Source organism: Agrilus planipennis, unplaced genomic scaffold (assembly GCF_000699045.2).
Source record: "Agrilus planipennis isolate EAB-ADULT unplaced genomic scaffold, Apla_2.0 scaffold61, whole genome shotgun sequence".
NCBI lineage: Eukaryota > Metazoa > Arthropoda > Insecta > Coleoptera > Buprestidae > Agrilus > Agrilus planipennis.
Window position 1 is genome coordinate 1,103,350 of NW_020438922.1, and position 25,997 is coordinate 1,129,346.

The window sequence follows — 25,997 nt, forward strand, 5'->3', positions numbered from 1 at the left end:
AGACTTTTTTGCAGAAATTTAAGCTTAACTTTGAACAAGTCTTCTAAACGACTCTTCTAAAGATTTTGGCTACTTTTAGAACACTCATAGTGAAAGAGATGACTTAAATTTTTTGATTCAATTTGGAAACTCCTCGATAAGATAAAATTTCTAAAGAATTCAAGATTTTTGAACTTCAGTGTGAATTCAGTTTTAATATTATTAGGTGTTAATTAGTATTCAAGCTGAGGCTGAGTTAATCTTCGTATTTCCCGAAAACTAGAGCAACCAACATCCTTAACAATTTGCGAACAGTAATCTAATCTAGGTCTACCTCTACTCCTCTTAACTCCCGCTTCTGCCTTTAATATATCTTTAACTAGACCTACATGCCTGAGAAGGTGTCCTACTAACCTATCTCGCCTTTTTTTTATTGATTTCCTCTGTTCTCCAATTCTTTCTAATACCTCTTCATTTCTAATCTTCCCTTTTCACGATATTTTCATCATTCGCAGGTAACACCACATTTCGAACGCTTCTAATCAATTTCCGCCACCCCCAGCCTACTACTCCTTCCGTCCTGACTTATCTGACTTCCTAGCTACTTAAAATCAGCCACTTCTTCTAATTTTTCGTCTCCTATCTTTCTATTCGCTCTTTTCCTACTTTATCTTCCCTTGCATACCAGTATTTTTGTTTTACATTTATTTATTTTCATACAATACTGTTTTCAAAATACCGCTTCCATTTTATTTAAAGCTATCTCTGAAATATCTCATGCATAAAATCCCAAAAATGAGAGCGCACTATTTACTCCAACTTTATGTGTTTTTTTTGTGTTTATTTAGTCGTCTGCTACATTGATTATGAAAATTACAGCCGGGCTACTTGGTGTGCGTCAAATTCGTAGATTGATTTACTCTAATACAGAATAGCCATCGTCCAACGCGCATCTGTAGGCGTTATAGGGCCATGCCTCGTTGTACACTGAAATTTTTCTAAATCAAATAACAAATTATTCTTTTATTGTTTCAGGTGAGTGCGTGGATCACCCAGCTTATCATAGCTCAGCCCACGCACGATGCTCGTAGAGCAATTGTTTCCTGTATCCTGAGGGTCGCACTCAGTTGCTGGAATATCGGCAATTTCAATGGAGCCATGGAAATTATTGCCGGTCTTAAGTAAGTTTAATGACCTTCTAAATTCGACCTTCAAACTTAAAACGATACCTACTGTCAAAAATTTCGTCTGACAATAATTTCTTTCCATAAAATTTAATTTCTCTTCATAGGATACATATACGTATGACTTCTACAGACGAGGTTTTTAAAATAAAGCATAATCCATCTTTAAAAAATTTTTCTTTATTATTGTTTTTACTGTAAGTAAATATATAGTAAGTATATATTTAAAAATTACATTGATATAATAAAATTAATCGGATGAGGGGTATAATTGGAGTCTAATTGTTGATAAGGTAACTAATCATTTTTTGTGTTCGTTCATTCGTATTTTAAAATGTCTTCTGGTTGTTCCTACGTAAATCATGTTACAAGGGTGTGAGCAAATTTAAAAAGTCCTTCTTTTATGTTCATTTTCAGATACTTCGTTGCTTTTTAGATATAAAATTACTTAGAGAATTGCTGACTACATTTTAGTTGGTTTTATAATATAGATGTAATACATTTTTTATAGCATATTAATGTTTCGTAATTGTTTTTCAGATTTTTTGTGAGAATACTTATTAAATGATGTTAAATATACTTAAAAATATAGAGATTTACAAAGATAGAAGGGTGATACTTAGTTTGTATAAAGAGCAACAGGCAGTTATAGAGCTAGGGAAGCATCGTAGAGAAGTAAATATTAGGAAGGGAGTCAGACAGGGATGCGCACTGTCACCGCTACTTTTTAATCTATACATCGAAGACGCCATCAACACTATTAAAGACAGTACAACTGTAGGGATAGATGTGCAAGGGCAAAAGATTAGTATGCTTAGATTTGCAGATGATATAGCAGTATTAGCATCTAGCAAGGAGGACCTAGAGATAGCTTTAAATAAAATGGAAGCGGTACTGACAGATCAGTACTGTATGAAAATAAATAAAAGTAAAACTAAAATACTGATATGCAAGGGAAGAAAATGTAGGGAAAGGGCGAATATAAAGATAGGAGATGAAAAATTAGAAGAAGTGGCTGATTTTAGATACCTAGGAAGTCAGATAAGTCAGGGCGGAAGAAGTAGTAGGGATATAAAGCAGAGGATAGCGCAGGGTCGTGTCGCATTTAATAAAAAGAAGTCACTTCTATGCTCGCGAACGGTTAATTTAGAAATTCGAAAAAGGTTATTAAAGGTGTATGTTTAGAGCACGGCGTTGTACGGGTGCGAAACATGGACAGTGGGAGCGGCGGAAAAGAAAAGGTTAGAAGCGTTCGAAATGTGGTGTTATAGGCGGATGATGAGGATATCGTGGGTAGAAAAGGTTAGAAATGAAGAGGTATTGGAAAGAATAGGAGAACAGAAGTGGAAGTCAGTAAAAAATAGGCGAGATAGGTTGGTAGGAAACCTTTTTAGGCATGAAGGTCTAGTCAGAGACATATTAGAGGCAGAAACAGGAGTTAGGAGGGGTAGAGGTAGACCTAGATTAGATTACTGTTCACAAATAGTTAAGGATGTGGGCTGTTCTAGTTTTAGGGAAATGCGAAGTTTAGCTCAGGATAGGAAAGAGTGGTGGTGCGTGTCCAACCAGTCTTAGGACTGACGATCTTATGATGATGATGACTAATTAAATAAATTTAATTTGCTAAGGTCAACAAACGTGTGGTCATTCTAAAGACATTCCGCCCTTCGTATTTAAGAACATTTCCAAAATATGTAATGGAGTGGTCGAGTTATGAATTTATGTTTAAAAAATATTTAAGAATTATACTTTTCCGCTAAATAATTCCCTGAAATGAGATTTTCTATTGGGGATATTAAACCAATAGATTCCCTATAATACTGCTTAAAAGTTTCCATGCGACCGCAAACAGGTAGCTACCGTCAGTAAATTGGGCCAATTTATTTTTACAACACTTTGTTGCGATTACGATGCTGTGTTTGGTTACAGGAACAATTTACATTTAAATTCAAACGAGCGTCTTCCCGTTGAAAATTTATTAAATGATGCTATGGCTACCCATAAACGGCTAAAGGAATTGCGAGAATGTGATGAAATGGAACTTCAGCTGCTCGGGTTGTCTAAAGATCTGAGCATCCTTAAAATATCAACTAAAGGATTGTATTTAATGGCAGGCTATTAATATTCCTTTCTTCAGCAATAAGGAAATTAACCGTGAACTTATTCTCCTTCGGGATAACAGCGGTTATAAGAACTGGGTTATTGGGGCAGGGGTTTCTTTCGGCCTCCAGCAGATTTTAAGGGGTTGTAGGCCGGCGGAAACTACTTGCCACCGTATCCCACATCAGCTGATCAACGCACTGGCACTCCAAGAAGAAATACAGTAGAATAATACCATCTGTTTTCTACTAATGTGCGCTCACATATCGCCAAAACAAATCGCCTAGATTTAACGATTTTTGAAAAATTGATAGTATAAATAAACTAAATATAGCAAGGAATCTACTACAACTACTATATTTCATTATCTCTAAAATGTACAGGTCTCACATTCAAAAATACTTCGCACGGTGGAATATTTTGTAAATATAATATAATATTCAGTACGTTTTGCTTTATGATTCGCTTTATTATTTGTATTAATGAAACAGACTCACATTAATAAATTTATCTACCTGTTCATCCTCACCATAACGTCGTCAGTCCTAAGACTGGTTAGACACGCACCTCCACTCTTTCCTATCCTGAGTTAATCTTCGCATTTCCCTAAAACTACAACAACCCACATCCTTAACTGTTTGCGAACAGTAATCTAATCTAGATCTACCTCTACCCCTCCTAACTCCTGTTTCTGCCTCTAATATGTCTCAGATTAGACCTTCATGCCTGAGAAGGTGTCCTACCAACCTATCTCGCCTATTTCTCACTGACTTCCATAGAGTCCTCTGTTCTCCTATACTTTCTAGCATCTCTTCATTTCTGACGTTCTCTATCCACGGAATACTCATCATTCGCCTGTAACGCCACACTTCTAACCTTTTCCGCTGCGTCTACTGTCCATGTTTCGCGCCCATACAGCGCCGAACTATCAACATTTAACAATCTCCTTCGAATTTCTAAATTAATCGTTCGCGAGCACAGAAGTGACTTCTTTTTATTGAAGGTGACTCGACCCTGCGCTATCGTCTACTTTATATCCCTACTACTCTTTCTGTCCTAAACAGAAAATCAGCTACTTCTAACTTTTCGTCTACTATTTTTATATTCGCTCTTTCCATACTTTTTCTTCCTTTGCATAACAGTGTTTTCGCTTTAATTTTATTTGTTTTTATACAATATATTTATGAGAAATAAAACAATGAAATTTATAGTTGCAAAGAATAGCAGTAAAAAGAACTGAAGTCTGAAGAACTGATTGTCGAAGAAGTCCCAGCCTTATCTTCGACAATCGTGCATCAAAATAAAATTAAACCATAAAATCCAGTATCTTAAGTAATGTATGGGACATTTTATGGATTTAACGGTTAGTCTTGTTTTCGCAGATTATTGACTCATTTTTTTTTATTACAGATCGAATAAGCTCAAGCCATTTTGGCTTTCCATTACGGAGAAGGAAAGTTTGCCAGTGTTGGATTTTTTATCGGCGGCTCTGTTATCGGCAGAATACGATCGCGCTTTAAAGAGAGCGCTGGACATGACAGAATGTCCTGTCATCCCATTTTTTGGTGCTTTTTTACGCGAACTACGTGAAATATTGGCCTCGTGTTCCACGTCGCAAGTATCGACAACTCCCAAACCGACCGCGAAATCGACACGAAAAAAAGATGACTTAAGGGACCAAGAACAACAAAGGCAAGTGGTAGGTGAGAAATCTAATAGACCTTTTCTATTTTATTTTTTTATATTTATACAGATACATACAAAACCACTCTGAATAGATTTTATTCCATACTAATGACCCGCCCCAGCTTCGCACGGGTGCAATACTAAATATATTTTTGTTTTGTTTACATTATTATGGAAAAGGGGAAATCTTCAAAAGATACCCCTTGAACATACTAAATATACTACAGAATGTCTTTATATACAACATTCACAGTTTTTTTGTCATTAGACAATACAAACCGGCCTCCCGGCCGGTACCGCCGCAACCGCTATGTCCCTGCATTTTAAATCTGTAATATCGAAAATATTCATTCAGTATGCTACAAAACAATTGCCCACCCAGTACCATTAGTAGCTAAAGAGGATGAAGCATAACCATTTCTATTTATTTTTGGCTTCTATGGTTTATCAGAACTACTACGTATTACGTATGTGTCAATGGGAACTAATAAGTTCGAAATCGCAATTCATATATAAAAATGGAAAGTACGTTCCATCAGAAATTTTGATACTTTATTACAATATTAAAAAATTAATTAAACACCATTTTGAAAAATGGTAGATCTTATCAACGCCTCTAATCATAAACGAATCTCGTTACTATTATAAAGAAGGCTTACCAAAAATATGTATTTTCGTCCAGCTACACCCAATGCCGAGGGCAACTTATTAAGTACGTAAATATTAAATTAAAACAAGTTAACAAACAGTGGCGAAAGGATTAAATTTAAATTGCAGAAGTTCGAGATTATTTTAGTAATTATATTCAATTAGCGGCTTTTCTTAGTAATTAAGCATTGTGCGAATAAGTCATTCGAGCAAACGTTCGCGTAATTTTCTTCTGCATTGAAATCGTCGTCTAACTGAGATTATCTGAAAATGAAGATAATTTTCTAATAAGTACAACAAAACCGTCTACGACTCAAATCTCAAGCACATAAAATCTCTATGATTTAAAATAGGGATGGCTATTCTTCTCGATTTTTAAATTGAATCGAATCGATATCTGAAGAGTCGATTCCTGAAGATTTCTGTTCTCGATTTGTTTTTCAGCTTTTGTAGGGAAAACGAAGAAGTACCAACTTAAAATTATACATCTTTTATTGTCTTTAACGTTATTAAAGTTACGAAAAGTAATAAAACAATATATATCTATCTACAACAGTAGGCACCTATTAATGTTTAGTCCATTTTTATTTCATGCACATTAGCTTTTCTTATTAAAAAAATCGGTTGTCTGTAAAGTCGGTTTACTGCCGATAATTGAACGTGACAACGTCATAAGAAAATACTGATGGAATGGTTTCATTTTTCAAAAGAAAATTTTAATTTTATTTGTTTGATAGATATTTTGTATGGATATAGAGAAGGAGGTAAATGGAAATGTATTATTGTATAGCAGCTGTCCACGCAAGTAGGAGAGAGACAGATGTCGAACGCTGCCGAACGCGGAGGCCGATTGTGCCTCTTTGTCGCTCGTTCCGCTTGCACTTCAAACCTTAAATGGAACGCCTCAGAGCGAGGTAACGCCGCATGAGTCATGTTTTTTCGTGCGTGCAGGCGGCTCCATAGAATTATAAGACGTTGTCACGTCAAAAAAAGGATTTAGAAGGTAGTCATAAGCCTAACCCTCACATAAATAATATAAGTATTATAACATTCAAATAAACATAAACTTTAGAGTAGCATCCTAGCGAGCGATAAAAGACAGTTTTGTGATTGCATCTTTATCGAAACAATCAAATTTTGCTTTCAAAATATTTGAGATAGATTGACGGGATCGATTCATTGCTTAATATCTAGTAAAAGATTTGATTCTCGTGGCCCAAAGAATCGCGTCTTCGATTAATCGATATGAAATAACCATTCTTAATTTTTGTTTTCTTTTATTTCTTAGGGTTTCGCAACTCAAAATAAATCGCATTTTGCACTTATCGATTCATCCAATTTTATTTCTTAATATTGATACTCCAACAATAGAAAAAGGAATAAGCGCGTACATAGGATTTGTAGATTTAGAAAAAGCTTTTTGAAATGGGAAAAGATGTTAAATATGTTTAAAAATTTAGGAATGAGTTACAGGGATAGAAGGGTGATACTTAGTTCGTCTAAAGAACAACAGGCAGATATAGAACTGGAACAGCAACGTAGAGAAGTAAATATTAGGAAGGGAGTCAGATAAGGATGCACGTTATATTTTAATTTATATATCGAAGATGCGATCAACATCATTAAAGATAGGAGAACTGTAGGGATAGATACAGAGAGGCAAATAATTATAATGCTTAGAATGATGATATAGCAGTATTAGCATACGAGGAGAAGTTAGAGATAGCTTTAAATAAAATGGAAGCGGTACTTGCGAAACAGCAATGTATAAAAATAAATTAAAGTAAAACAAAAATACTAGTATGCAAGAGAAGAAAAAGTAGGGAAAGACCGAATATAAAGATAGCAGACGAAAGATTAGAAAAAGTGGCTGATTTCAGGTATCTAGGGAGTCAGATAATTCAGGACGGAAGGAGCAGTAGGGACATAAAGCAGAGAATACCGCAGGGTCGAGTCGCCTTCAATAAAAAGAAGCCACTTCTATGCTCGCGAAAAAATAATTTAGAAATTCGAAAAAGATTGTTAAAGTTGAATGTTTAGAAGGCGGCGCTGTACGGGAGTGAAGCATGAGAGAGAAGGTCAAAAATGAAAAGATATTAGAACAAATAGGAGAACAGAGGACTCTATGGAAGTCAAAAAAGAATAGGCAAGATAGGTTGGTAGGGCACCTTCTTGGACATGAAAGTCTAGTCAGACACATACTGCAGGCAGAAACAGGAGTTAAGAGGAGTAGCGGTAGGCCCAGATTAGATTACTGTTCTCAAATAGTTATGAATGTGGGATGTTCTAGCTTTAGGGGAAAGGCAAATATTATATCAGGATAAGAATAAGTGGAGGTGCATGTCCAACCAGTCTTAGGACTGAAGACCTTATATTGATGGTTAATACTGCAGAATAATCTTCTTCTTCATCTAAATAAAAAAGAAAATACGGTATAGATTACTTCTTAAAGAAAGGCGTCATCACTTATCATTGCTTTGATGTCTCTATAAGACGGAGGCTAGAGAAAAGCAAGTTCTGATTTTCTTTTTAAGCCATCAGTTAAATGAAGGGATCCAATTGTGATTTTTATGAGCTGTAGAAGCGACAGATTGTTTGAGAAGGATCCGATGTGACGGATATGTCAATTAAGCACGTCTCGGTCAAGAATTAAGCTAGATATTGGTTACGGAAACAAGATAAATGAGTTTCCACAGCACTCGATCCCATTTCGGCGACCGGTGGCGTAAAACAACACCCAGTTCATAAAAAAACACTACCAAATTATCCTTCAGCCGTGACCACTTGATCTTCTTTGTGCTTGCGAATGATGGATTGTGAAAGTGATCAAAAGTACATAAAACAATGCCGCGAAATTATCTAACATTTAATGAGTTCTTACGTGATCTATCGTACTTTAGTTCATTAGTTTGAAGTTAGGCTGAAGTTTCAGATTTTTATGACATTTGAAAAAGAAAAAAATCGGAAACTGTTGAATAACTATTTCAAATGAACCAACATCATTCACGTGATTATTGTTTTTTTAATCGTATTGAAGTATTTTGTTTCCAAAACTATAAAAAAAAAACATTAATGTGAAAATTCATTTATTTTTATCCACTACAATTAATGAGGAAAAATTGATTTTTCTGTCACGCCCACGCCGGGAATCGAACCCGGGCCCTTTGACTTTGCGCATCAATACTCTGACCACTAAGCAACGAGAGGTAACAGCATCAGGTCACAGATTCGTCGAACTGATGAATATATGTATATTAATATCATGTGTAGTTGATAAGAATTAAAGGAATTTTCACATTAATATTATATACTAACCAATTTTTAAATGTATTTTGTATTATTTTACAACAGAAAACTTTTATTAAAAGTGGAAGTAATTCTAATCCAAAATTCGTTAGTGTAACCTTGAATCATACAAAAGTCACGCAAAACCCATGTAAACTAAATCTTTTCGAGCATAAATTTGTCAGCAAGCTCTAACATAGTTTGAGGCATGTTACATTGTTACAAGCAGAAAGAGGAGATGTTCTAGTTTTCGCGAAGATTGGCTCGGATGGTGGTGCATTTCCAAATAGTCTTCTACAGCTTTGAATGATTTACTATCTATCTATCTATCTGCACAGTATCCAAATGAAAAGAAAAAAACAGAAAAACGTGATAGGGTAATGGATAAAATAGCTGTGTTAAAGAAATTGATGGAAAACAATAGAAAATAATCAGAAAAAATGAAAACAAAATGATGAAAACAAAACAAAAAGAACTATAAGGGAAAGGAAGATGAGAAAAATTGGAACAAAATCCAGATAAAATTCAGAAAGGAAATACAAGGGTAATGGAAAAACTGAGGGAGAAATAAATGGAAAATTACAGGACCTGGTAGAAAGATTGGAAAAATATTATGAAGAAAGCGGCAAGGAATGGTTTAAACCAGGGCAGAACAACTTAAATGAAAAAGAGAAGGACATAGTACCAGAGTAGCTGGAGATAGAATGTAGAGAAGCATGCAGAGGAACAAAGGAAAAAGGAAATGGAACTGGAAAGGAAAAGAAGAGAAGATAAAATTTTTTGGAATATAGTTAGAGGAGAACAGAGAGAAGAGTTATAAAAGAGAAGATGGGATTGAAGGTGGAAGTAGTGGAAGTATTGAAAGTTAAAAAGAAGGTATATTGGCCAAAAAAGTGGAAAGAATACATGCAGGCGATTAGAAACGGAAGAAGATTGAGAGGAACGGACGTATATATAAGAGGTGACTATGAAAAAGAGAAGAATAAAGATGATGTTGGATCAAATAGTAAAAAAAGAAAGGAAAAAAGGTAGATAAGACGGTTTAAGTTGGGTATAAGAAGATAGTAACAGGTGGGATATTATGGATACGGGACAAGAAAAAAGAAGAAATGGCAAAAAAGAAAAACGAACATTTAGTAGAAAATAAGAAGGGAGTTAAAAGGAAAGCTATTGAGGTGAGGGCAATAGGGTACAAGGATATAAAGATAAATGGAAATAGAGAGAAGATTAGTATAAGTACGTGGAATGAACTAGGTATAAAAAACGTTGGATTTTGGAATAGTAGTAACCGCGACGCGAAGGTTGTTTTATATTATATTATTATTGGAAGAATGTAAAAATAACTTAGGGTTTAACTTACTAGATCTAGGGTTACTATATAATTTAATTTCTGTGTCAAATGAACTGTTGTTGTTTAAAGGCTACATGCACTTTGAAAGACTAACTAGAGAATCATCGGGCACAGCTGATTGCTTGTCAGCCACCGTAAAATGCAGAAAGAACCTTTATTCCAAAAGGATTATAATTATATGTGACGTCAATATAAGCTAACTTCGCTGTATTTTGAATCTGATAACTGATCTAGCATTTTTGAGTTGGCAAAGTAAAGTGATACAGTGTTCGATTTTTAATGTTTAATTGAATCCGTAGGAAATCTTAATTGAAAAATGTCAGCTTCAGACCAGAAACTTTTCTTCCCACCCTTATAAATAGAAAATATCTTCCCACTCTTATAGACAAAAAATTGTACACATTTTTGTTCTGCATTACTTGATGAGGGATGAGGACGCGTGGAATTCCATATCGATCCGATTGCGTCTGTGACACGACGCCTACGACAATAATTAATCTTGCGCCGAGTTTATCCCATCAATGTGGCCGGAATCCCGAAACTTCGACGAGAAAGAGACGTAAATTAAGCCGAAGATCTGGGTGTAGGATGTGCATGCCACTCGCTAATTTCTAAATGTACAACCGAATACGGTTTTAAGCTCCTACGCGTGTTTTTTTTATCGAATGGGCGAAGGACTCCAACTGAGCTAGAGAACTCCATTCAACTATAGCCATGCAATTTCTTAATTACTACCAGAAAAGCTATTTTAAATTTTATATTACTCTCTACAAGCCTGTACTGTCGGTTGAGCTTTAAAACTACAGATCTGTATCTTATTAACGATCTAAAAATGCTTTGAGATTGAGGTTACGCGATCGACATAAATTTGTAATATAAAAAATTCACGAATTATTGCATCCATGAAGATTCGAGGCTCCTGCCATTCGATTTTTACAAATGATTTGGGAATGAGACGGGTTGCCGCGAAATTCGTACCAAAATTCCTCAAAACCAGCATCGTATTAACATTGCTAAGAAGCTGTTGGACTCTGTCCGCGAAGACCCAAATTTGTTCCAGAGGGTCATAACTGGTAACGAATCATGGCTTTATGGTTATGACGTGGAAACCAAAGCTCAATCATCCTACTGGAAGCTGTCGCACGAACCAAGACCGAAAAAACCGCACCAAGTTAGGTCGAATGTGAAGGTTTTATGGTTATGACGTGGGAACCAAAGCTCAATCATCCTAATGGAAGCTGTCGCACGAACCAAGACCGAAGAAAGCGCACCAAGTTTGGTCGAATGTGAAGGTTTTATGGTTATGACGTGGGAACCAAAGCTCAATCATCCTAATGGAAGCTGTCGCACGAACCAAGACCAAAGAAAGCGCACCAAGTTAGGTCGAATGTAAAGGTTTTGCTTATAGTTTTCTTCGATTGCAGGAGCGTGGTGCATCGTAAGTTCTTGCCACAGGGTAGAATGGCCAATAAGAAATATTACCTGCAAGTTATGCGCAATTTACGCGAAGCAATCCGCCAGAAACGCCCGAATTTGTGGAAGAACAAAAATTGGCTTTTACACCATGATAACCCCCCTACTCACACAGCGTTGCTTGTGCGCGAATTTTAAGTCAAAAACAATACACTAATAATGCCGCAGCCACCGTATTCCTCAGATCTGCCCCCCTGTAACTTTTTCTTGTTCCCGAAACTAAAAAGGCCCATGAAAGGACGACGCTACACTACGATTGAGGAGATAAAGACGGCATCCAAGGAGGTGCTGAACAAGATGAAAAAAATGCTTTTTTGAAGTGCTTCGAGGATTGGAAAAAACGTTGACACAAGTGTATAATATCTGGAGGGGTTTTCTTTGAAGGAGACAAAATAGATATTCAGTAATGTTTGAAAAAATACAAAATTCCATTAGTAGCTAAAGTTACTGTTATATTTTAATCTATATATCGAAGACGCGATCAACATCATTAAAGATAGTAGGGATAGATACAGAGGGGCAAATAATTATAATGCTTAGATTTATAGATGATATAGCAGTATTAGCATCTAGCGAGGAGAAATTAGAGATAGCTTTAAATAAAATGGAAACGGTGTTGACAAAACAGTAATGTATAGAAATATTTAAAAGTAAAACAGAAATACTAGTATGCAAGAGAAGAAAAAGTAGGGAAAGAGCGAATATAAAGATAGGAGACAAAAAATTAGAAAAAATGGCTGATTTTAGATATCTAGGGAGTCAGATAATTCAGGACGGAAGGAGCAGTATGGACATAAAGCAGAGAGTACCGCAGGGTCGAGTCGCCTTCAATAAAAAGAAGCCACTTCTATGCTCGGGAAAAAATAATTTAGAAATTCGAAAAAGATTGTTAAAGGTGAATGTTTGGAAGGCGGCGCTGTACGGGTGTAAAGCATGAAAGAGAAGGTCAGAAATGAAAAGGTATTAGAAAAAACAGGAGAACAAAGGACTCTATTATGGAAGTCAAAAAAGGAATAGACAAGATAGGTTGGTAGGGCACCTTCTTAGGCATGAAAGTCTAGTCAGAGACATACTACAGGCAGAAACATGAGTTAAGAGGAGTAGAGGTAGACCCAGATTAGATTACTGTTCTCAAATATTTATGGATGTGGGATGTTCTAGCTTTAGGGGAAAGGCGAAGATTAGCTCAGGATAAGAAGGAGTGGAGGTGCGTGTCCAACCAGTCTTAGGACTGAAGACCTTAAATTGATGGTTAATACTGCAGAATAATCTTCTTCTTCATCTAAATAAAAAAGAAAATACGGTATAGATTACTTCTTAAAGAAAGGCGTCATCACTTATCATTGCTTTGATGTCTCTATAAGACGGAGGCTAGAGAAAAGCAAGTTCTGATTTTCTTTTTAAGCCATCAGTTAAATGAAGGGATCCAATTGTGATTTTTATGAGCTGTAGAAGCGACAGATTGTTTGAGAAGGATCCGATGTGACGGATATGTCAATTAAGCACGTCTCGGTCAAGAATTAAGCTAGATATTGGTTACGGAAACAAGATAAATGAGTTTCCACAGCACTCGATCCCATTTCGGCGACCGGTGGCGTAAAACAACACCCAGTTCATAAAAAAACACTACCAAATTATCCTTCAGCCGTGACCACTTGATCTTCTTTGTGCTTGCGAATGATGGATTGTGAAAGTGATCAAAAGTACATAAAACAATGCCGCGAAATTATCTAACATTTTGTTCTTACGTGATCTATCGTACTTTAGTTCATTAGTTTGAAGTTAGGCTGAAGTTTCAAGATTTTTATGACATTTGAAAAAGAAAAAAATCGGAAACTGTTGAATAACTATTTCAAATGAATCAACATCATTCACGTGATTATTGTTTTTTTAATCGTATTGAAGTATTTTGTTTCCAAAACTATAAAAAAAGACATTAATGTGAAAATTCATTTATTTTTATCCACTACAATTAATGAGGAAAAATTGATTTTGCTGTCACGCCCACGCCGGGAATCGAACCCGGGACCTTTGACTTTGCGCATCAATACTCTGACCACTAAGCAACGAGAGGTAACAGCATCAGGTCACAGATTCGTCGAACTGATGAATATATGTATATTAATATCATGTGTAGTTGATAAGAATTAAAGGAATTTTCACATTAATATTATATACTAACCAATTTTTAAATGTATTTTGTATTATTTTACAACAGAAAACTTTTATTAAAAGTGGAAGTAATTCTAATCCAAAATTCGTTAGTGTAACCTTGAATCATACAAAAGTCACGCAAAACCCATGTAAACTAAATCTTTTCGAGCATAAATTTGTCAGCAAGCTCTAACATAGTTTGAGGCATGTTACATTGTTACAAGCAGAAAGAGGAGATGTTCTAGTTTTCGCGAAGATTGGCTCGGATGGTGGTGCATTTCCAAATAGTCTTCTACAGCTTTGAATGATTTACTATCTATCTATCTATCTGCACAGTATCCAAATGAAAAGAAAAAAACAGAAAAACGTGATAGGGTAATGGATAAAATAGCTGTGTTAAAGAAATTGATGGAAAACAATAGAAAATAATCAGAAAAAATGAAAACAAAATGATGAAAACAAAACAAAAAGAACTATAAGGGAAAGGAAGATGAGAAAAATTGGAACAAAATCCAGATAAAATTCAGAAAGGAAATACAAGGGTAATGGAAAAACTGAGGGAGAAATAAATGGAAAATTACAGGACCTGGTAGAAAGATTGGAAAAATATTATGAAGAAAGCGGCAAGGAATGGTTTAAACCAGGGCAGAACAACTTAAATGAAAAAGAGAAGGACATAGTACCAGAGTAGCTGGAGATAGAATGTAGAGAAGCATGCAGAGGAACAAAGGAAAAAGGAAATGGAACTGGAAAGGAAAAGAAGAGAAGATAAAATTTTTTGGAATATAGTTAGAGGAGAACAGAGAGAAGAGTTATAAAAGAGAAGATGGGATTGAAGGTGGAAGTAGTGGAAGTATTGAAAGTTAAAAAGAAGGTATATTGGCCAAAAAAGTGGAAAGAATACATGCAGGCGATTAGAAACGGAAGAAGATTGAGAGGAACGGACGTATATATAAGAGGTGACTATGAAAAAGAGAAGAATAAAGATGATGTTGGATCAAATAGTAAAAAAAGAAAGGAAAAAAGGTAGATAAGACGGTTTAAGTTGGGTATAAGAAGATAGTAACAGGTGGGATATTATGGATACGGGACAAGAAAAAAGAAGAAATGGCAAAAAAGAAAAACGAACATTTAGTAGAAAATAAGAAGGGAGTTAAAAGGAAAGCTATTGAGGTGAGGGCAATAGGGTACAAGGATATAAAGATAAATGGAAATAGAGAGAAGATTAGTATAAGTACGTGGAATGAACTAGGTATAAAAAACGTTGGATTTTGGAATAGTAGTAACCGCGACGCGAAGGTTGTTTTATATTATATTATTATTGGAAGAATGTAAAAATAACTTAGGGTTTAACTTACTAGATCTAGGGTTACTATATAATTTAATTTCTGTGTCAAATGAACTGTTGTTGTTTAAAGGCTACATGCACTTTGAAAGACTAACTAGAGAATCATCGGGCACAGCTGATTGCTTGTCAGCCACCGTAAAATGCAGAAAGAACCTTTATTCCAAAAGGATTATAATTATATGTGACGTCAATATAAGCTAACTTCGCTGTATTTTGAATCTGATAACTGATCTAGCATTTTTGAGTTGGCAAAGTAAAGTGATACAGTGTTCGATTTTTAATGTTTAATTGAATCCGTAGGAAATCTTAATTGAAAAATGTCAGCTTCAGACCAGAAACTTTTCTTCCCACCCTTATAAATAGAAAATATCTTCCCACTCTTATAGACAAAAAATTGTACACATTTTTGTTCTGCATTACTTGATGAGGGATGAGGACGCGTGGAATTCCATATCGATCCGATTGCGTCTGTGACACGACGCCTACGACAATAATTAATCTTGCGCCGAGTTTATCCCATCAATGTGGCCGGAATCCCGAAACTTCGACGAGAAAGAGACGTAAATTAAGCCGAAGATCTGGGTGTAGGATGTGCATGCCACTCGCTAATTTCTAAATGTACAACCGAATACGGTTTTAAGCTCCTACGCGTGTTTTTTTTATCGAATGGGCGAAGGACTCCAACTGAGCTAGAGAACTCCATTCAACTATAGCCATGCAATTTCTTAATTACTACCAGAAAAGCTATTTTAAATTTTATATTACTCTCTACAAGCCTGTACTGTCGGTTGAGCTTTAAAACTACAGATCTGTATCTTATTAACGATCTAAAAATGCTTTGAGATTGAGGTTACGCGATCGACATAAATTTGTAATATAAAAAATTCACGAATTATTGCATCCATGAAGATTCGAGGCTCCTGCCATTCGATTTTTACAAATGATTTGGGAATGAGACGGGTTGCCGCGAAATTCGTACCAAAATTCCTCAAAACCAGCATCGTATTAACATTGCTAAGAAGCTGTTGGACTCTGTCCGCGAAGACCCAAATTTGTTCCAGAGGGTCATAACTGGTAACGAATCATGGCTTTATGGTTATGACGTGGAAACCAAAGCTCAATCATCCTACTGGAAGCTGTCGCACGAACCAAGACCGAAAAAACCGCACCAAGTTTGGTCGAATGTGAAGGTTTTATGGTTATGACGTGGGAACCAAAGCTCAATCATCCTAATGGAAGCTGTCGCACGAACCAAGACCGAAGAAAGCGCACCAAGTTTGGTCGAATGTGAAGGTTTTATGGTTATGACGTGGGAACCAAAGCTCAATCATCCTAATGGAAGCTGTCGCACGAACCAAGACCGAAGAAAGCGCACCAAGTTTGGTCGAATGTGAAGGTTTTATGGTTATGACGTGGGAACCAAAGCTCAATCATCCTAATGGAAGCTGTCGCACGAACCAAGACCAAAGAAAGCGCACCAAGTTAGGTCGAATGTAAAGGTTTTGCTTATAGTTTTCTTCGATTGCAGGAGCGTGGTGCATCGTAAGTTCTTGCCACAGGGTAGAATGGCCAATAAGAAATATTACCTGCAAGTTATGCGCAATTTACGCGAAGCAATCCGCCAGAAACGCCCGAATTTGTGGAAGAACAAAAATTGGCTTTTACACCATGATAACCCCCCTACTCACACAGCGTTGCTTGTGCGCGAATTTTAAGTCAAAAACAATACACTAATAATGCCGCAGCCACCGTATTCCTCAGATCTGCCCCCCTGTAACTTTTTCTTGTTCCCGAAACTAAAAAGGCCCATGAAAGGACGACGCTACACTACGATTGAGGAGATAAAGACGGCATCCAAGGAGGTGCTGAACAAGATGAAAAAAATGCTTTTTTGAAGTGCTTCGAGGATTGGAAAAAACGTTGACACAAGTGTATAATATCTGGAGGGGTTTTCTTTGAAGGAGACAAAATAGATATTCAGTAATGTTTGAAAAAATACAAAATTCGAGATACTTTTTGAACAGACCTTGTGCAGGTGCCTACATTTCAGTTTATATGAGAAAAAGGATATAATTAGAAAAATAACTATTTGGGCATGCTCCTATAAAGTGAATTGAAAGGGGTGCTCTTAGATATGCTCCTAAAATGTATTTGTAAATGTTTTGATTTTAGTCCTTTGTTTTAAATTCCTTATTAAGACGTTGCACCCTCTCTAATTACCAGACATTAAAAACAAAATGCTATTATGGAAACAACAATTTTTTATGTTTCCCCCTACCATGCTCTCACAATACTATCTGTACTTACAATTAAGGTTATCTATCAATCCATTGTCTTACATCAATACTGATTACACTTTAAATTTTTATTATACACAGAGTAGATAATATCTATAAAGTGCCAGACTAGCACTTGAGAAGTAATAGCTGCAATTATTTACAGTTAAATGATTACATTACTTATTATTGTTTGTTGTTTACCTTACTGAAGTGATCGCTTTTTTGTCACTTAATCGTTCCATTATTAAATTGTAAAATTATCGTAAATGAAAACACATACACATTTTCTTAGAAAAAAAAAACTAATATAGCATTTGTTAGATAATGGAATAATTAATACACTAAAAACACACAAATACTTAGAAATCGTGCCAGACATGATTGACGTTTATTGACTTATCACATAAAGTTAAAAATTTCCACAATGGCAATAATTGAAGGTCCTTCTAACTACAGTTCCATTATGGAAAGGGCTCTTTCTCTCAGAAAACCAGAAAAAGATGTAAAAGTAACTTTTTAACCCATTTGCCTGCAAAACTGCTTTACATTTTGCTTTCTTTCGATTTCAGTTTATATCAGATTACGATGGCGAGAGTCATCACTTCACGAAAGTCGGACCGGGAGGTCTTATCGACTTGGAGAAGATATATCGAATCCAAGCCGTTATGGACCACATTTCTTTATTTCATCAGCACTTCCACACCCAAATGCGTCTTTCAAACGGTGCCACCCTTCTAGATTATCTAAAGTAAGTCGATCCTTATGATTATTTCGATCTTTTTGTAAAAAGTGGTTCATTCACCGAACATCACCGATTATTTGTTACTAATAAAATAAATAAAACGGAAATCTGCAGCAGTTTCCTGCACTTTCTTCTACGAAAACCTTCAAAATCCTTAAGATAAATCATAATATCTAAATTAACATTTTAAGAAGTCATCATTGAAGATAACTTCTTGTTTGAAATAATACAAATAAAAAAAAAAGGGGGCGAGCTTGTATTAGTGCGCACGCGTAAAAAGTGAAACTTTTTAGATTGTATATTATAGTAGTATTTTAGGTCTAGATGATGGCCCCCACCCCTTTCAGGGTGGGGGGATCGAAAGAGGAGGTCTCCCCCACCACTGTACCATAAAAAGTTCGTGGCGGTCTCAGCCCCATAAAAAGTTATGGGAGTTCAAAGTTAATAAATATGCCAATTTTTATACATTTCTAGGCATGTAAATATTTATATAGTCATCCTTAAACAATATTCAAAGGTAAAACTAATGAAAAATACATAAAAATATTCAGAAAGTTATATAAAACATTATTTAAATATCTTTATCAATAGGTTAGGTTAGGTTAGGTTATCGGCTTTTGTTCAAGTGACCACCCTCTTTCGATCCCCCACCTCCACCCGCTTGAAGATACTCTTTTTATTGAATTTTATTTGAATTATTATTTTAGTGTATGAAAATTATCAAAATAATCAAATTTCAACCCCCATAACTTTTTATGGGGGTGAGACCGCGGCAAATTTCTTATGAGGTTTTACTCAGGTAACCACCCTCTTTCGATCCCCCCTACCCCCACCCCCATCTAACCCCCATAACTTTTTATGCGAGTGAGACCGCCACGAACTTTTTATGGTACAGTGGTGGGGGAGACCTCGTCTTTCGATCCCACCCACCCCCACCCCCTTGCGGGGTAGGGGCCATCATCTAGACATTTACCGTATTTTTAATTAAACTTTAACATTAAATAATAACTGAACACCAGAAAAATACAACTTGATTTCGAACGGAGTAATGCGAAATACTGGTTTAGTTCTGTTAAAACTTTTACGCTTGCACCTTGCAAAACTACAGAGAGGAATAACAAATCAAAACAAACAAACCCAAACTCAGTTACAATACATATACAGTACAGGGTATGCGCGATCTGCTGACAATTTGTCGAAATAATAATTTTCGGAATATCGGTTAACTTTTGAAGTCTGTTAAAATGACTCCTTTTGGACATATCCACCAGGGGGCACACGTGGCGCGTGACGCTGTGACGCGTGACGTTACACATTTCGGTTTTATACCCTAGTAAATTTCCGTTCTACCGTCGATAAAGAGGTTTGACTTCAAAAAGAACAGTTGCTGTTTTGTCATACTTCAAAAAAACCAAAGCTTTATCAAATAATTTTATAGAAGCAATCATATAATTGTAAATTGAATTTATTTCCTTTAAGTACATAAATTGAGTCAACTTTTTTCAAAGAGTCATGATAAAAAGAATTGGAAACCAATTACTCATTAGGTGTGGCGGTGAATGAAGCCGCAGATACCTAGGGGCTGTTTCTTTTTCGTTTGAACAAAGTTTTTCCTCGTGGATAACTCAATATTTATTTTAATTTAGGACTTCTCCCATAGTAAAAAGCCAACGAATCGTAGCGGCGGCGACAAATCAGAGAGAAGAGCAAGACGAAGAATACGAATTCGAAATATCGGATTATCATCCCATTCAACCACTCGTATACGATCACGGAGTCAGTTATGTCTGTCTGTCGCCACCAAATACAAAAGTCGACCAACATATTATTCAGGTAAGGAACGAGAATTGCTTGTAAAACAGTGGCAGCCGCAACGAATAGGTTATGAGAAAGCGGAGCTCGCAAGAGATGATAGGATACAATAAAACATGAAAATTAAGTAAATGTTTATGTACAAAAATTAATCGTTTTAATTCCGGTCCTGGTAAAGAAAAGACAATGCAACACCGCATTCAATTAGCTGGCAATTAACAAAGTCAATGCTGTATTCCTTTTGTATTATTTGTTCTTTGTTAGATTAAATTAAGTGTGATTGGAGATGTTTACGTTATACCCAGGTTTTTTTTAGCGTTGTCAGTCGATCATTGGCAGTAGGTCAGTGTACCAGTCTTCCTGTTATTCGAATGGCTTTTAATACGAACTTCTTTGAATGGAGTTGTGTGAAACAGCGCGTGTGTCAAACCCCAGTGCACAATTCTAATAAAATGCACAAACGCGTGATTATCGCTGCAAATGAAGTACGTCGAATACAGGGCGTTTTTGTCCGATTTCTTGATGAGTGAATGTATTATCTCAACATTTTATCCCTTTCGCACCACACATTGGTAATAACTCCCCATTTTTGCAAGACCACACGTCGGTAGCGTAGTGCAAGAACATTAACACGAGGTAGATATTGAGACACTAGAATCACCACCTCGCAGCCAGATCTCAACCATATAAAGCATGTGCGTGACGGTTTGGCTCTGCTCACGATACATTTTGAGTAGTTGAAGATTCTTTTGTTTACAAGCCATGAAACGCTATTTTTTCACAATTTTTTCTTTACTTATGGCGTCTGTTCTGTTCACTGATTTTTTCAAAACGTTCAATTAAACTTTTCTAGTTGTTCTTTGCCAGATTGACGGAGTAGTAGGACAGACAGAGGATAGGGCGGGGTTGAATCGGCTTTAATAAAAAGAAGTCATTTCTATGCTCGCGAATTTAGAAATTGGAAAAAGATTGTTGAAGGTGTATGTTTGAAGAGTGGCGCTGTACGGGTGCGAAATATGGACGGTAGGCGGGGCGGAAGAGAAAAGGTTAGAAGCGTTCGAAATGAATGGCGAATGATGAGGATATCGTGGATAGAGAAGGTTAGAAATGAAGAAGTACCTATTAGAAAAAATAGGAAAACAGAAGACTCTATGGAAGTCAATAAGAAATAGGAGAGTTAGGTTAGTAGGACACCTTCTCAGGCATGAAGGTCTAGTCAGAGACATATTAGAGGCAGAAACAGGTGTTAAGAGGAGTAGAGGTTAGATTATTATTCGCAAATGGTTAAGGATCTGGGTTGTTCTAGTTTTGGGAATGATGATGACGAATAGAAAGGTAAATTTATTATTATGAGTCTGTTTTATTAATAAAATTAATAACGCGAATCAGAAAGCAAAACGTACGGAAAACCATGATATCGATAGATTCCGACTGTTCTACCTGTAGTATCTCACAAGGTGTTCCAAATTTCAGGTAAAATCTGTCATCATTCATACACTCAGTATATGACTAAAACCGACATTTAAAAAGTAATTTCACGCTGTCTTTTCGAAAGAAGCAAACTGCATCACAAAAAGACCATATCGTAGAATTAGAAATTAAAATCCATCCCAAGACGTGATATGAAGTTTTGACGCCCATTTAATAAAGGATTAATTGTTAAATCCATTTCTGGTGGTCATATTTAAGCGATTCTGGTAATAGCATTATTTTCCCATGGCATGTGAATAATTAAGTGTGTTTATACAGGCGTGAGCACTGGAATATTATTTATGTTCAGGAACTTGCACATGACGTCGCAGGATGAATACGATTTAAATTTAAATGAGGGCAAAAGCTCTGTAAGACGTCAACTTCCCTCTTATTCGATAGGTCAAGAGGGCGACGTTAAAAAATCACTGAGGTAGATCTTTTAAAACTTAGGGAACAACATGATAATGGGACGGAATCAATTTAGGAAGGCGAAGATCAGAATAAGTTGAATTGAATAATAACGACGCAATGATTTTCGTCAATATTTGTTCTCTTTCTTTGATCTATCCAAAAATGCGGAACTGCCTATTGAATTCACATAGAAAGTAAACACGTTACCTTTTATTTTTGAAAATACTTTTGCAGCGCCCAACTTTGAGTAATCACATTACCCTGTTAAATTCCTTATTCTACCTACGTCTTTATACAAGTACGTTATTTTTACTACAATCGAAATTACTTGGATGTTGGAATTCATTCTAAGAACATTCTAGTCGCTTGCTTGAGCGTATCTTCTGTGTATTATTGTGTCTGTCTTCTTTGTTTTGCTCAGTTAAGTCTATGCAAGTGCAAGTATTTTGAATATTAGGTATATGTATATCATAAGCCGACAACAGCACATGTACTCTGTTCAATTCTTTGCCAAATTGTCAGATAACAATTGAAAATTAACTAACCAACCCAATCTTCTTTCTTTGCTGCTGCGTATTGAACAGCCTACGTCAGTATCAACCTGCATAGAAGATTTAATTGTTAATTTTTGAGAAAAACGGATGAACTTATTTTCCACTATCGCGTCTTTGGACGCTTCAGACTCAATACTAGCTCCATCTCCAACATTCGAGATTATTCTACTGCTCCATATTCTCTAATCTTTGCCTAGCGTATAAAATAGGTTTCGCCCTGACTGACAGGAAAGTCATTTACAATCTGGTCAGTACAGTACAGCAACAATTCGACAAAGAGCGCATTAAACAAATGAATGTATTTTAAAATCTACAGCAACTCAATTCAATGTTTCAGTCTTCGTAACCCCTACGATCCATTAAAGATTCAATAGCTTCGCTCTATAAGTATCTCATTGACCTTTGATTGTTTAGTCTTCCATTAACTGTAAGTTTATCCCAATCATTTTGGTTATTTCAGATTCTACATCATGGCAGCACAGCAGTGATGTGGGAAGGTATTGAAGGTCCATCACCTCCTGGGGGTTTGCGGAGTACCCTCCAATACCTTCGACTAGATCGTTCGTGTTCAACATTAACATGGGTTCGCCCCAGTTGGAGTGGCCTTAGAGTTGGTGTATCAAGCGGTGATACGGATCCGTTATCTACCGATTTCAACTTGTCCTTTAGTCCAGAAGATACCCTAGCTCCGGGTTTGCTTACGAAACTAGCATTACAAAGCAGTGGGGAGCAATCTACCAGCAGTACCCTTGATGAAGGGTGAGTTTAGTAGATATCGATTTAATAATATTTTGAATTTGTACATTTACGTTATATTATGTTGTATTTTGAACGATTACTTCCGGAACAAGTCACGCAAACCCGAAACCGTCAGACACTAATTGTCTTACCTAAGCCTGTCCGTCATTCTTTTATTGCTACTTAATTATTAACTTAATAGATAGATATACACGGCAGAAGATTAGTATGAGATTTGCAGATGATACAGCAGTGTTAGCAGATGTAATAAAATAAAATGGAAGCGGTTTTGACGAAATAGTATGGTATGAAAATAAATAAAAGTAAAACAAAAATATTGGCATTCAAAGGAAAAAAAGAAAGGAAAGAGCGAATATAAAGATAGGAGGCGAAAAATTAGAAGAAGTGGCTTATTTTAGGTATCTAGGAAGTCAGATAAGAGAGGATCCGAAAAAAATTGTTAAAGGTGTATGTTTGGAGCGCGGCACTGTACGGGTGCGAAACATGGACGGTGATCGCGGCGGAAATGAAAAGGTTAGAAGCTTTCGTAATGTGGTGTTACTGGCGAATGATGAGGATACCATAGATAGAGAAGGTTAGAAATGAAGAGGTATTAGAAAGAATAGGAGAACAGAAGACTCGATGGATGTCAATAAAGAATAGACGAGATCGGTTGATAGGACACCTTCTCCGGCATGAAGGTCTAGTCAGAGACATATTAGAGGCAGAAACAGGAGTTAGGAGGGGTAGAGGTAGACCTAGATTAGATAACTGTTCACAAATAGTTAAGGATGTGGGTTATTTTAGTTTTAGGGAAATGCGAAGTTTAGCTCAGGATAGGAAAGAGTGAAGGTACGTGTCCAACCAGTCTTAGGACTGACGACCTTATGATGAGAATGAAAACAAAAATATTCGCATTCAAAGAAAGAAAAGATAGGGAAAGTCGCTGATTTTTGCTATCTCGGAAGTCAGATAATTCAGGATGCAAAGAGGAATAGAACAAAGGATATCTTAGCAGAGTAGGAGAATAGAAAGTGCTATGGAAATAGGCGGGATAGGTTGGTAGGACACTTTTTCAGGCATGAAGGGCTAGTTATAAATATAGAGTCAAAAGGAGTAGAAGTAGAAAGAGGGGAGGTGCGTATCGAACCAGTCTTAGGACCGACGACCATATGATGATAATGATTATGATCATGATAATGATGTTTGCACAGAAAGCTCTAAAGGGTTCACGTACGTTTAAAATCTACAAATCTAAATGCATTTGAATTGAAACACAGTTTAAACGAAGCAGCGTTTCGTTATCCATTCAAAAAATATTCTCACGTTGTCCTGTCAACTGTTATTGACGTGCCGTTTACATTTGTAAGCGTTTTATTGTCACCCTTTGTCGGGCGACATTTTACTCATGTTTTAGTGACCCATATTTCTATCGATTTTCGTAGAACGAACGTCTGGCAGCATGTGGCTCGAAGTTAGAAAGATAAATTGAAAAAGAAAGCAATAAAACCGCGTTGTCGTTGTACATATTCACTGATGTGGAGCGGTTCGCGTTTAATTACGAACGATAAAAATGAATGAACGAAGTTTAGTTGTCACTTTTAAAAACGCAATTCGTTGAGGATAATCATGGGTCGCGTAAAAAATTCATAAAGTGAATAGGAACTCAGAGCAATTCAATTTTTTTTTTCATTACGTTTTTATTTTACTAGATACCTTTAAAAATATTAACTACCTGTGCCCCTCCTTAACTCTTTTTTCAAATTTTTAATATATCCCTAGCTGACCTCTCGTATCTGAGAAGGTGTGCTGCCAAACCACAGAGCAGGCCAAACTCCGCTCCTAACGCTCCTAGATGCTCCTACAAGAGCAAGCGAGAGAGGTATGCAAAAACATGTCTCTCTTTCTCCATAACCATAATCAGAAGGAGGAAGAGAGACAAGTATCGCTCGTTTCTATATTTGTCTCTGTTACATACCTGCAATATAGTCGCTCCTGGGAAGTCAAAGCTTGGCCGGTTCTGGGGTAAGGATTCTATACAGTAGGTTCACTCCTTTGACCTGTCTAAATACCTACAGTTTTTACAGGTCATCATAAATTATATTCATGTACGCTGAACAATCTTAACTAGAATTTTACAGAGGAAAATTGAAAAAAGGGCGGAGCAACTATTAGGAGACGATCAATTTGGATTTAGAAGAAATAGAGAAACGCGTTAGGCCATTCTAGCATTACGAGTAATAACAGAGAAAACGATAGAAAAAATAATGAGTGCATATACAGGAAAAAGGCTTTTGACAATGTTAAATGGAACAAGAAGTTAAATACACTAAAAAATGTAAGGGTGAGTTACAGAGGTAGAAGAGTGATACCTAGTTTTTATAAAGAGCAACAGGCAGTTATAGAGGTTAGTAGGACACCTTCTCAGGAATGAAGGTCTAGTCAGAGACATATTTGCGGCAGAAATAGGAGTTAGGAGTAGTAAAGGTAGACCTAGATTAGATTACTGTTCACAAATAGTTAAGGATGTGGGATGTTCTAGTTTTAGGGAAATGCGAAGATTATCTCAGGGTAGGAAGGAGTGGAGGTGCGTACCCAACCAGTGTTAGAACTGACGACCTTGTGATGATGATATGCGCTGAACTGTCATATACGAGGACGGTTCAATAGCTTTAGATGCGAAATGTATTTGTACTGTAGCTTCACGAAGACACCCTGTACAAGCGAAATGATGAAGCGTCGGTAGGAGAGGGATGTATGGGCGTGGCTGGGAAGTGAAC

The 25,997-nt window shown here is 36.3% G+C and overlaps 1 protein-coding gene across 1 annotated transcript in view; it reads left to right on the forward strand.

Annotated features, from left to right (window-relative positions):
- Positions 1 to 25,997, forward strand: part of LOC108732728 (1-phosphatidylinositol 4,5-bisphosphate phosphodiesterase epsilon-1-like) — a 241,495-nt gene that overhangs the window by 162,760 nt on the left and 52,738 nt on the right. The window contains exons 7-11 of the mRNA XM_025973852.1: positions 1,015 to 1,160; positions 4,674 to 4,962; positions 18,057 to 18,235; positions 19,876 to 20,062; positions 22,940 to 23,238. Of these exons, the coding sequence (XP_025829637.1) occupies positions 1,015 to 1,160; positions 4,674 to 4,962; positions 18,057 to 18,235; positions 19,876 to 20,062; positions 22,940 to 23,238 (1,100 nt within the window). The remainder of the gene's footprint in view (positions 1 to 1,014; positions 1,161 to 4,673; positions 4,963 to 18,056; positions 18,236 to 19,875; positions 20,063 to 22,939; positions 23,239 to 25,997) is intronic.